Source organism: Larimichthys crocea, chromosome XII, assembly GCF_000972845.2.
Source record: "Larimichthys crocea isolate SSNF chromosome XII, L_crocea_2.0, whole genome shotgun sequence".
In the NCBI taxonomy this organism is placed as follows: Eukaryota; Metazoa; Chordata; class Actinopteri; family Sciaenidae; genus Larimichthys; species Larimichthys crocea.
Genome location: NC_040022.1, coordinates 18,654,713 through 18,666,800, shown reverse-complemented (window position 1 = coordinate 18,666,800; position 12,088 = coordinate 18,654,713). Strand labels below are relative to the sequence as shown.

Below are 12,088 nucleotides of genomic sequence, written 5' to 3'. Positions count from 1 at the left end.
ATGGTTTGGTTTAAATTGTCTTTGTCTTCAGGGGCCATCTCTGATGAGGACCTCAATGGATGTGAACAGCAGCCATGCCAAAATGCTGGTGTGTGTGAGAGCCACAATGAAGGTTTCAGATGCCTTTGCTCCCAACAAAGCCAAAATGGACGCCTGTATGGAGGAGAGACCTGCACAACTGCACTTTCAGGCTGTGATGGCAACCAATGCGGGAATGGAGGAATATGCTCTCCCTTACTTATCAATGATCAGCACACCTATACATGCGTCTGCCTTGCTGGATTCACAGGCCCTAAATGCCAGACTCCCACTGTCTTTTCATTTGAGTCCCCAGGCTACATGTACATAGAGACTCAGCTTCTAGACCTAGAGGCTCCTCTTAATGTGACATTCAGCTTCAGGTCAACAAGACCAATCGGTACCCTTTTGCAGCGCAGAGTAGATGACCTGCTTCTCAGCATTGAGCTGATGAATGGGCATCTCTGCCTCCACAGCATGAGAGGTCCAGGCTCCAGCATGTTGGTTCAGGAGCTGCCAGAGTACTTGTCCAACAACAAGTGGCACACGGTGGAAGCATCGCTGGGCACCATGGTCAGCCTCATCAGGCTGCTCTGCACTGAAGGAAGCTGCAACAGAGACTCCAGCTCTGAAGTCCAAATGCTTGAGCAAGCCTCTGCTCTCCCAGAGCCAGGAACAGTTAATCAAAGCCTCTTTATAGGAGCATTTGGGGGTAACTGGGATATAGGAAAGTTAGTGAATGAAGCAAGCCACCCGCCTGCTTTTCTGGGCTGCTTCAGGGATGTCTTTGTGGATTCACATCTGGTGTTGCCTGTTATAGTGCCAGAAGTTTCAAACATCCAGGCAAACATCACTGTGGGATGCAGCGACAAAGACAAGTGCAATGACAGTCCGTGTCAGAACCGAGGGCGCTGTGTGAGCCAGGGCTGGAGGAATTACATGTGTGAGTGCCACAGGCCATATGAGGGAAGAAACTGCACAGAGGGTAAGACACACAAACACACACACACACACACACACATTGTAAGCACTACTGCATGGGATTTATTGAAACAAGAGAACATGTCTCAAAATGAGGTGCCAGGTACAGGCCAAGTCAAATGCAACCTCAGTCACGTCCTGCAGGATGATAAAGTTAGTCAGCACACTTTAAAGGAGCTTACAGTCCTAGTAGAAATAGCACAGAGTCATTCTGGCACACCTGGGCTGGGGATTAAAAAAAACGTGGGTTTCAGTAGCTCACCTGGAACGTCTTTACTGTCTCACGCTATGCAGAGGCATTTTCATTAGTTGATATCATCAGCATCGTCTGTCTTTTTAAAGAACATTTCCAATACTGGAAATAGTCCATAACTATCTGCCAAAACAAGCTTTTGACAAGATAATGGTAGATGCGGTAACTAACACTGATAACAAAATTTAATGTTTTATTAAAGGAAAAGTTTGACATTTTAGGAAATATGCTTATTTGTTTTCTGGCAGTAAGAGATAGATAGGAAGTAATACCATTCTTTGCTTCTATCTGTCCATTAAATAGCTACAGCGAGGACCTGGGCAGCTTATCTTAGCATAAAGAATTGAAACAAGGGAAACTACAAAAAGTCTAAAAATGACAATTTACTATTTTACAGAATATTATCTGCTAGAATACTTATTGGGGCCAAGATACCAGTAAATATATGAATGTGAAAGGCAATTTTTTACCTTTATATAGAGCCAGGCTAGCTGCAACAAACAACAAGCTCCTGGCTGTGACTAAGAGTAAGACTAAGAGTGGTATTAATCTTCTCATCTACATCTTGGTAAGAAGCCTAATAAAGGTATTTCTCAAACTGATATGCTATTCCTTTAAGATGTGCATTTCATCAGGTTTTATGCAAGTTTGACTTTGATGGCTTTTTCTCTCTCTTCTTTGTCCCCATATAGAGTATATTACTGCAAGGTTTGGAAACAAAGACTTGGAGAGTTATGCTTTCTTCTCATTAGACGATGACCCAGATGAGACTGTGACTATATCCATGTTCATTCGCACCAAACAGTCCAGTGGCCTGCTCCTTATCCTGGCCAACAGCACCAGCCAGTACCTCCGCCTATGGCTGGAAGAGGGCAGGGTCAAAGTTCAGGTCAACAACTTTAAGAGCCTTGTTGGTCGGGCTGAAGTTAATGATGGTCATTTCCATCTGTTGACTGTGAAGCTGGAAGAAACTGAAGTCTTCTTGTTCCAGTCAACACAGAGCCAGGGCTCTATGCACATTCAACCCATCCAGGCCCACTCTGGGGATCTGGTTTTCGTTGGGGGGCTACCAGACTCAAGGTCCTCTGCCTCATTTGGTGGCTACTTTAAGGGATGTGTCCAGGATTTGAGAATTAACAGCAAACGGCTGCAGTTCTATCCCATTGCAACTCCAGTGGAGTCTCACAGCCTGGAGCAACTCATCAATGTTGCACAAGGATGCAGCAGTGACGATGCCTGTGCTGTGAGTTACGTCAATGTCGCCATGTTTGTGATATTATTTCTAATGAGCTAGAGGCGTATATACATTCCTTATCTTCTTCAATAATGATCACAGACATTGTAGAACTGACAGGAGGTTAGGCTTGATTGATTTGAGCTGTTTTCTCTTTATTAGGTCAACCCTTGTCTCAATGGTGGAGTGTGTTACTCCATGTGGGACGATTTCATCTGTAACTGCCCCCCCAACACTGCAGGGCAGCGCTGTGAGGAGGTGAAATGGTGTGAGCTGTCTCCCTGCCTTGCCACTGCTGTTTGTCAACCTCGCTCTCAGGGCTTTGAGTGTGAGTGTCCTCAGATGAGGTTGTTATAATGACATGACCATCAGATTAGAAAGAAAAAGCCTCATGGCCAAGACTGGCCAAGGAATAGGATGGTACAAATGTGGTGTATTGTGTACAGCCACATGGCTATTACTAACACTGGCTCAGAGATTGCCAAGATAAAAGATTCATAGGAGCTTATTATTATTCTATCCCATTTCTGATCTTGGTTTGTATCCACTAAAGGGAATGTCTTCAGTGCACAGTCCCTTCAGAGCACTCACTGGTGCAGGCACTGATTAATTACAGAGTGGCTGATTACAGAAGGGAACAGAGTTGAGGCAGGGACCCTACACAGGATTCCTCTAAGACGTGATAATCCCTGATCAGATTAAGTCTACCGCCACATGTCTGTGGGAGTTTACGATGACAAGTCTTCCTAGAGATGTCACATGTTCAAAAGTGGGAAGAGAGGCGGCCAGTCCAAGCCCTGTTCTGTGTTTTTCTGTGCCTGTATTTGTACACATACTCAGCATTGAACAGCCTCTTTTTCTCTTTATCGTTATCACTTACCAATTTTAGAATCCTTTTCCACTGTTAGAGTTAGGGTTAGACATTCCCACCAATGACCCAGCAGATGACATGATAAGTAATATAGTGTGTTTTGTCTGGTGTGCATAGACAATAATGTCTTAAACTTTCCTGCTTAAAGATCCAGTGTGTAGGATCTAGTGGTGAGGCTGCAGACTGCAACCAACTTCATACGGTGCACCTCATCCTCTTCCACGTCCGGACTGAGTCACGTTTGTGTCAAGACATCAAGATATTGCTTATTTTTTAAGTAACTGCCAGCCAATCACAGAATAGCAGCTATTATCCCTTTAACCCTCCCACAAACTTTGATTGGTGACTATTTATGATTATTTAATGTTATTGAGACTAACTTAACACCCCCCTGAAATCCGTGGATAATTGGATAAATGAGAAAGCTAAATAGAAGCATTTGAGTTAATTAAATCTCTTCCATTTCTTTCCTCCAGGTTTATCTAATGTGACATTTCGGGTTGAAAGCAGTATTTTGCACTACCGGAGCAATGGGAAGATAAAGCACAGCCTCAGTAGTGTTTCTCTCAGCTTCCGCACAAGACAGTCTGCTGCCATCTTAGTTCATGCACAAGAGGACTCAGACTACCTCACAGTCTCCCTCCTGGACTCACATGTGGTCATGGGGCTCCAGGTTGGAGCTAACAACGAAACCCGCAAGGTGACAGTTCGAAGCCAGGGCCCAGTCAGTGATGGAGAGTGGCACACTGTGGAGCTCAGCATGGAGAACCAGACACTACCGACCTCCAGGTGGATCATGGCTGTGGATGGAGGTAAAGAAGAGCTCAGCGTGTCCAAAACAACTGCAGGAAATCTGGATTTTCTTAAGGAGGGAGCAGACATCTTCCTGGGGGGACTGAGCCTAGATGCTGGAGTGAATCTTTCTGGCTGTTTGGGGCCAGTGGAGATTGGAGGCCTTCTTCTCCCTTTTCACCAAGACATAGAGTTGAACCTCCCCAGACCTCAAGAGGAGCAGTTTGCCAGAATGAACAGCAATGCTTCCCCACAATACGGCTGCTGGGGGGACAGTGTGTGTACACCCAATCCCTGTAAGAACGAGGGTGTATGCAAGGACCTGTTTGACCTGCATCACTGCACATGTCCCTCCAAGTGGAGAGGGCCACTGTGCCAAGAGTCAACAAACACCTGCTTCTCCAGCCCCTGCATCTATGGAAACTGCACCAACCTGCCCGAGAGATACAAGTGTGTGTGTGACGTGGGCTACAGTGGTGAACAGTGTGAGGTGGAAGTTAATATGTGTGAAAACAACAATTGCGGCAATGGTGCCACGTGCCTCAAGGGATTCAAGAGTTACACGTGCCTCTGTCCACATAATGTGACAGGCCAATACTGCGAGTGAGTCCTTCCACTGTTTATTAGTATTTCTGTAACACTAAACATACTTTAGAATATACCTATAATAGTTTAGAAAACTTTGAGTTGTACTGATTTCAAAACTTGTCTCTTACAGTGAAAAAATTCCTGAAATCCCATGGTACATTGAGACCAATCCGTAAGTGTTTTTACATAAAAGACGGAAAATTATATATATATAATAAACACTTTCTTAACAAATGAAATAATAAATTGACTACTGCCAAACAGGAGTAGGAGTAATATACATTTTTTTTGTATTCTTTGTTTGTTCAGACTTCCTCAGTTGCCTAAGTCTACATGCATGGGTACAAGATGGAACTACAGCTGCTTTAATGGAGGGAACTGCTCTGAAACTGACAGCACCTGTTACTGCCTGCCTGGTTTCACGGGACAGTGGTAAGACATGCATATGTACATGATATTTAACCCTTTTCCGCCAAGAAACTGGAATATTTTTTTTAGGTTTTAAATTTAGCATAATTGCCATTAAACTGATTTGTGAACACCTCTACAAGAAAGAATCTTGGGACCTAAAGTCAAGGTCATAAGCTATAATCTGAAAACTAAAGCTAAAAGCCTTCAGTCAATATTTTTTATATTAACATTGGATCAAATGGAATATGAAATGTAAAAGGTCTTGCTTCAATTGAACCTGCAAAATATGATTACCCAACTTTGTCGTTTTTCTCAGTTTTAGTTTTAGTGTCTTTCAGCACTTTGTTTCGATTTTACACCTGCGACCTGGCTGTTTTTATTCTCATCAGTACTGTTTTTAAAGCAGCAGCAAGGAACCAATTTCAGCAAAAAACTTTGCACCCATTGGTACACTACATGCCCAAACTACACCAAACTACAAACAGGCAAAATTAGCAAACATCATTTAGCAGCTAAAGCTGTATTAAGAGCGACATATTTCCCTCAAGAGTTAGTGGAGACCAAAAATACAGCTAGAGTTAATATTGGCCTTACAATGAATGAGAAAATGAATGCAGATGTTGCTTTGTGTGTGCCACGTGTGCAAAACGGCTACTGTCGGCTAATAAATTTGCCATATTAACTTAAAAAGTAATATGTAAGTGTAGCTTGTTTCTGCTTATGCCAAGTGGCCAAAAGTGTGTGTCCACAACCACAATGTCACAATGAGCATAGGCATCCATGAGGCTCTGTATCAAACACATGGGATCAGTTATGCAGTTTTTCCAGTGACAAAGCTAGCCTTAGACTTCCTACAGTTATGTTACACATGTTGCATCTTCTTGTTTTTTGTTCTGTCCTTATTTTTCCTTCCAGGTGTGAGAAGGACGTGGATGAATGTGCCTCCGATCCATGCATGAACGGAGGCTTTTGTCTCAACTACGTGAACAGTTTTGAGTGTGTGTGTGATATGGATTTCTCAGGGGTACACTGCCAAATCGACGTCAGTGACTTCTACTTGTACCTCTTCTTGGGCCTGTGGCAGAACCTCTTCCAGCTGGCGTCCTACCTGGTGATACGCCTTGACAATGAGCCAGATATTGAGTGGATATTCCATGTCAATGATTAGGCCCCTACTTGTCTATTATTGGAGTAGCAGTCCAAACTGGACTGAACTTGGGTCTAGTTGGAGGGTAGGAACAAATGTTACAAATTTAGAGCTCAAAAATGGTCTTGAATTAGCATTAATCATTATAAACATTTTATCAATAACCTGCAAACAGCATATCAGATTATGTGCTTCTTTATACCAAAGGCAAGAGAGCCACAATATGTCCAATCAGTCATTTCTGTGGGCAAATACATGTCATCAAATTCATTATGAGCAAATGTATCTACCTACATTGTCTCAGTGGTAAGGGGTGCTTCTCTTTTGTGGCCACCTGTGCTTTAGGTTAATAAATTGGTGTGTATCTACAGTACATAACATTTTCTGTCTATTGCAGCCTTAACTGGATCCTAATTGCAGACGCTTTTGTGATCTCACATCTATAAACGAGTCAGTTCCTAGATCAGAAGAGACAGGGAAGAACAGTTGCAATAAATATACAATACATGTGTATTATTTTAGTGTACTGACAAGGTCATTGATAGTAATGTGTCTGTCGTGAACAGATTTGTTTGGTAATGAATATTACACCATATTTATTACAGTATATTAATGTATTTCTCTGGTTCTCATACTGAAAACCATACTTTAGTTTGTCCGGTGCCTTACACTTTTTTTTATCTGGAGCACTGCTTTCTGATCACTGTATGTTTTATAACTGTTCAGGGACACATTCACATACAATTATAAACTCATGGATGTTAATAAAATACCTGTCCATAGACAGGAAGTTGTGTATTCAAAAATATGTACCTAATACAAATTAATGAAGGGTGCGTGTGGTACCCAACCTGTATGATGAAAACAGAAAATAAACTTGTTGAAATGTTTGGAATTTTTTTTTCTTTTTTTTTTTTTTAATTTAAAACATATTTCTTTTATGCAACAGACAAAAATAATAATGATCACACAACTTCAATACAACTCTTTACAAAGAAAATACACTTAGCTTCTAACCCAGTGCCTACAGGTAAACTATGATGCAAACAAATCAAACGATGCAAAATTACACTTATAAAATGTGCAAAATGAGGTGTACAGATTATTTTAAACAGAAAATAACACCTAAACCCAGACGTGGACCATGACAGATCAGATCCATTTCAACAGGTAGTCCATTTAGTAAGGCTCTACTGGTGCACCATGGATGTGTAAACTCCACAACAAGGTCTACCTTTTGCTTAAATAACATGCCTGTTTAGATATTGGTCATATAAATGCAGTAATTATATAAGGATTATAATTTAGTATGAACAGTGCACCTGATAGAAGACTGACTCCTACTAGCTGACTCCTACTGGGGTCAGTCAAAATGCCCTCACAGTGCTGTAAGGCTGATACAAAGCTGCTAATGAACCCCTACACAGACACACAGTGTGGACTGCTGATTTCCTACCCTAATCAAAAGCAGCACATATTCTTAGCAATTCATTATACAAGTCTAAGATACTCGTCAGCCCTGTTCATGGAGCTTACAGTCACAGAGCTCTTTGTAGATCCTCTTGCGTATCTTTGGTATGTCCTTCTGTGAAAACTGCAGAGGCTTTTCCAGAGCAAGGCATCTAGAATACTGTAAAGGAGAATAAAATACAGTTGTTATGTAATGAGTGGGCTCTCAGGGGTTATAATGATTGAAGTCAGGTGTATTAGGTTTGAAACGCATGTCAGTACCTCCAGGACAAACACCCCACAGTCATTTTCGTTGGTCTGTTGTGGACTTTTCTGTGAAGGACAGCAGGGGGAGACAGGACATCATGTCAGTGAATGTGTCAGTTGAAACTCAGGTCAGCAGGTGACGCTTTTAGCTCCAATATGGCCTCTCCAAAATCTGTTTTGTTCCTCTGTGCTGCTTATTTTTGTTGTCTATTATTACAGTACAGCTGTAAAATCAGCATTTACGTACCTCGTCAAACGACAGGGCCCAACCACTTTCAAAAGCAGTTTGCTTCTTCTCCTTTGCTTCTGTCATCAAGTATTTCAGGATGTTCTATTAGAAGCAACGCATACAGAAGAAAAACACCATTTCACGAACTTCAATGAACAATGATTACTGCAGTAAAAGAATCTTAGATACTTGGAGTGACAAAAAAAAACAAAAAAAAAACGTGAAATCTGCTGTTACCCTTGCAACCTTCAGGAGTGCGTTTCCTTGAGAGTCGTAAAGGCAGATTTTCTTTTTGACAACGTCGGCTGTCACCAGACACCAGTGAACTTCCAGGTGGATGGGAACCAAAAGCAAACCCTTAGAGAACAAATCCACCTGAGCAAGAAAGACAAGGTTAAAGTCACTCAAACTGCTTTCTCTCTGTTTCCAAAATTAGTCATCTCATGGCAATTTGATGCTTAAAAGTTTATTTATTCTCCCCCAAATCTACACAAAACGACAGCTATTTATGTCACAAACACCAATAAACGATTGCACCACTTCAATCTTATACCTAACCTGCTTTGTCCATCTCTTAACACCATCATATCCTTTAGTCATGAGCTGCCTGTGGAAGAAGCTGTTGAGAAAATGGACCTAAGAGAGGAGACGAAAGGAGATTAGAATTAGAAAAGTACAGTAGGTGTTTTTATTCTAGTTAAAATTTGACACTCGAACATGTCGGCATGCTTTAAAAAATACATCAATACATAGACCTGGGTCTGCACTTTCAAATTTGTTGTAGGCAGGGTTGAATTAACAGGACAATATATCTGCTCGTGGCAGGGTCTAGATTATAGTGTTGTGATCAACTAAAGGAAAACGGTTCCAGTATCAGTCTTCTCATCTAACTTTTGCATCTCCCAAAACATCAATGAGAATGTCAAATGAGTGTTTTGTTGTTTAGAATTCATTTTAGGGCTTTTTAATCCTTATGTTACTGTCAGCTGGGAAGGAAAGCTGAGAAATCAAAGGCCTGGGCCTTTGTACACAGGACACATGCTCTACCAGGGTGCCCCAACTTGTCCCTTAATTACTGGCAACATTTTAATAACCCTGCTAAGTAAAAACTTCATCTATTGTTCCAAAAGAAGAAATGAAAAAATATGCTACTCCAGCATCTTAAGAGTTTGCTAGCTAAGTGTTTCAGATTACCTTGTGAAGGGCAGATTCCATTATCAATTCTCCATACATGTTCATGACCTTAAGCAGAAATAAAAACATATCTATTAGTTACATTCAGCATAAACCTGCATTTCATTGATCACGTTAATCTTTCCACTCAGAAAACTTCATGGAAAACTAAAAACTATGAATTTATTAGATGCTAACCTGGTCATTGAGCCAGTTCTGATCTGCCAGTGTAGACAAGTCATCCAGTGTCAGTGTGTGTTTCTTGTAGACCACCCGGAAGGAGGGAACAGACCTCTGAATGATCGCAGTGCGGCATTTGGTAACTTCTGTGAAAATGACGTTCTTCCTGCACAGGCGGGAAAATACAATGCAACTGTTCCAGGAATAAAACTATTACAAATAACACTCTGAATACTCAACCTCTAAACACACAACCTTTAACAACTACTCCTATCATCACAAACTGAGATAATCACATGATTCAGTTCATTTTTACCTGTCACTGAAATCAGTGTTAAACCTCCTCTTCAGGTGCCTCAACACGTCGCTCTTTTGTAGAGGGATGAAACTTCCATATATTTTGTAGAAGTCATTGAGAAACTCTAGAGAAACATGAAAACATTGTCGTCTGAAACAGCTGTGAAGAACGGAAATGCAAACCAAAGAACGATGGGGAAAAGGATAAAAAAAAGTGAATCTACCGTGGATGTCCTTTGTCAGTACTTTGACACTGGCATCAGTTTGAGAAGCTGAAGATGACGCTGTCTTCATTTTACTCGTGATGCTTTCATCATCTTTATTTGCAGCCTGGTCCTGAGGGACAGAAGTCAACTGTCCTGATGGGTCGTCAATTGCAAGCCTTTGAGCTAGTACTGATGTCCTCGGTTCTTTAAAATGTGTCGTTAACCCACGTGCATCGGCATCTATACTCAACGCGGGGTTGACAGTGTGAGAATGTTTTACCGGGTCGGTAACGTCACTAAGCTGTACCAAAGTTTCTGTTTTTTGAGATGGCACCGTGGCTGTTGGCACGGTGGCATTACCTGCAAAAACATTCGTGTCCGTAACCAGGTTCTGCAAGGAGCTGGAAGCAATGAACGTTTTTGACATACTGACAGATTCACACAGCTTCAGCAAGCAATTCTTCCTTCCTCTGTCCTCTGAACCTCCAGCATCACATCCAACAAGAGGTGACACAACTTTGCTTTTATTTTTCTGTGAGTGTGTCTTCACGCTGAGGCACGAACCGGAGCTGATCCCACAAGCTTGTTTCTTTGCTCTCAGTATTCCAAAACGGCATTTCTCTCTCCGCTTCCTCCACATCCAAAGCTGTAATTTGCAATACAAGCGCCTCTTGGCTCGCCTGGTGAGATGAGAAACGCCGTTGATTGAAGACATGAATCCCTTTTTTCTCATGAGGTGCTTTGCTTTGCGCTGGTGGCTCTGTGTTCGATGCATCTGGTAGAGACTGATTAGTGAGCAATGGAGGGTCACATGAGAGCATGGAGGTGTGGTAATCCTTTCATCTGCAGGAAGGGAGTCAGAGAGCACATATGTGACAGTGCCGTATCTGTATTTTATTTTGTCTTCTTTATGCACACTTTCCAGGCCATTGTCCACCGTCTAACGACTGGTGCAGATTGAACTTTCCCTTGATACCTGAGGTCAGCTGCTACCAGCTGAGCCGGTGTAGACTCCAACTGGAAAAGTGAACAATAATGCAGGATGCTGATGTGTCTGGTAGGCTCACACACACCTTGACATGATTTTCATAGCTTACTCAGCTACAGGGAGATTTGCTTGCACTTCTGGGGGCTTCCTCAGTAGAACAATGTGCAGTCCAAACATCTGCTGCAACACAGAGTGGATGTGTTATTTTATACAGGGCTTATACACATTTTCAAAAAAAGGTTACACACGGTTTGCCTGGTAAACAGACATATGAAGGTTATGGCTGTGAAATACTGTAAATGTGGATAGCCGAATATAATTGGATTTCTACTTCATTATACTCCATTACTTTTCAGCATTACTTTTACTGTGTTATTAAAATTATGCTTACATGTTAAGATAAGATAGACTATTAATTCCACACTGTCACAGCAGCTCGTATACACGAGGTGGATAAGAATACTCATAAATAAGAGATATAGAGAAAAAGGTCATGCTGGTGTTAAAGAGTCTGACCGCTGCTGGAATGAAGGACCTGTGGTAGAGCTCCTTCTTACATGGTGGGAGTATCAGTCTGTTGTTGAAGGAGCTGTTTAAGGCCTCCACAGTCTCATGCAGGAGGTGAGAGGAGTTGTTCATGATGGATGTTAGTTTTGCCAACATCCTTCTCTCCCCGACTCTATGGAGTCTAGCGGACAGTCCAGGACAGAGCTTAACGCATCAGGAATGATAGCCAGCCAATATGAAATATAATAACTGAACACTGGCAGCAGCAATTGTGCCGCATGACAAGTATTTTTTGCTTTAGATACTTGTATGTACATTTTACAAGTGTTTGAATGCAGGATATTTTTATGTTGTACTATAACTTTTCAATTGAGTTATAGAGCTTGGAGTGTCAGGTAGCTGACCTGGTAGAGTGTGCCCCACATGTACAAAGGCTCAGTCCAGGGTTCATCTCTGACCTGTGGCCCTTTGCTGCGTCTCTCTCTCTATCCGTCTCT

The 12,088-nt window shown here is 41.9% G+C and overlaps 2 protein-coding genes across 5 annotated transcripts in view; one reads left to right on the top strand and one right to left on the bottom strand.

The window, feature by feature from the left end:
• On the top strand, positions 1-7,347 carry LOC104921306 (protein crumbs homolog 1). Its single transcript, XM_027285001.1, has 8 exons — positions 1-1,003; positions 1,945-2,495; positions 2,649-2,814; positions 3,834-4,752; positions 4,868-4,909; positions 5,047-5,169; positions 5,552-5,595; positions 5,934-7,347. Exons 1-8 carry the CDS (start codon positions 1-3, stop codon positions 6,314-6,316), a joined length of 3,231 nt encoding a protein of 1,076 aa, XP_027140802.1. The 3' UTR covers positions 6,317-7,347.
• LOC104921272 (sentrin-specific protease 5) overlaps positions 7,257-12,088 on the bottom strand; it is a 7,123-nt gene continuing 2,291 nt past the window's right edge. Inside the window, exons 2-11 of one of the 4 annotated variants that reach the window (XM_027285873.1) lie at positions 11,170-11,264; positions 10,115-10,939; positions 9,910-10,015; positions 9,612-9,759; positions 9,435-9,482; positions 8,799-8,876; positions 8,478-8,615; positions 8,259-8,342; positions 8,027-8,077; positions 7,257-7,925 (exon numbers count right to left, since the gene is read on the bottom strand). In XM_027285873.1, coding sequence (XP_027141674.1) covers positions 7,809-7,925; positions 8,027-8,077; positions 8,259-8,342; positions 8,478-8,615; positions 8,799-8,876; positions 9,435-9,482; positions 9,612-9,759; positions 9,910-10,015; positions 10,115-10,871 — 1,527 coding nt within the window. In that variant the 5' untranslated portion in view covers positions 10,872-10,939; positions 11,170-11,264 and the 3' untranslated portion in view covers positions 7,257-7,808. Of the gene's footprint in view, positions 7,926-8,026; positions 8,078-8,258; positions 8,343-8,477; positions 8,616-8,798; positions 8,877-9,434; positions 9,483-9,611; positions 9,760-9,909; positions 10,016-10,114; positions 11,265-12,088 lie in introns of all 4 variants that reach the window. The other 3 variants (XM_027285875.1, XM_027285872.1, XM_027285874.1) reach the window with 3 other exon arrangements.

Coding starts and splice junctions, on each gene's coding strand:
- LOC104921306 (XM_027285001.1), top strand. CDS start 1: ATGGTTTGGTTTAAATTGTCTTTGTCTTCAGGGGCCATCTCTGATGAG. Junction 5,170..5,551: donor CCTGGTTTCACGGGACAGTG/GTAAGACATGCA, acceptor CTGTTTTTAAAG/CAGCAGCAAGGAACCAATTT. Junction 5,596..5,933: donor AAAAAACTTTGCACCCATTG/GTACACTACATG, acceptor GGCATCCATGAG/GCTCTGTATCAAACACATGG.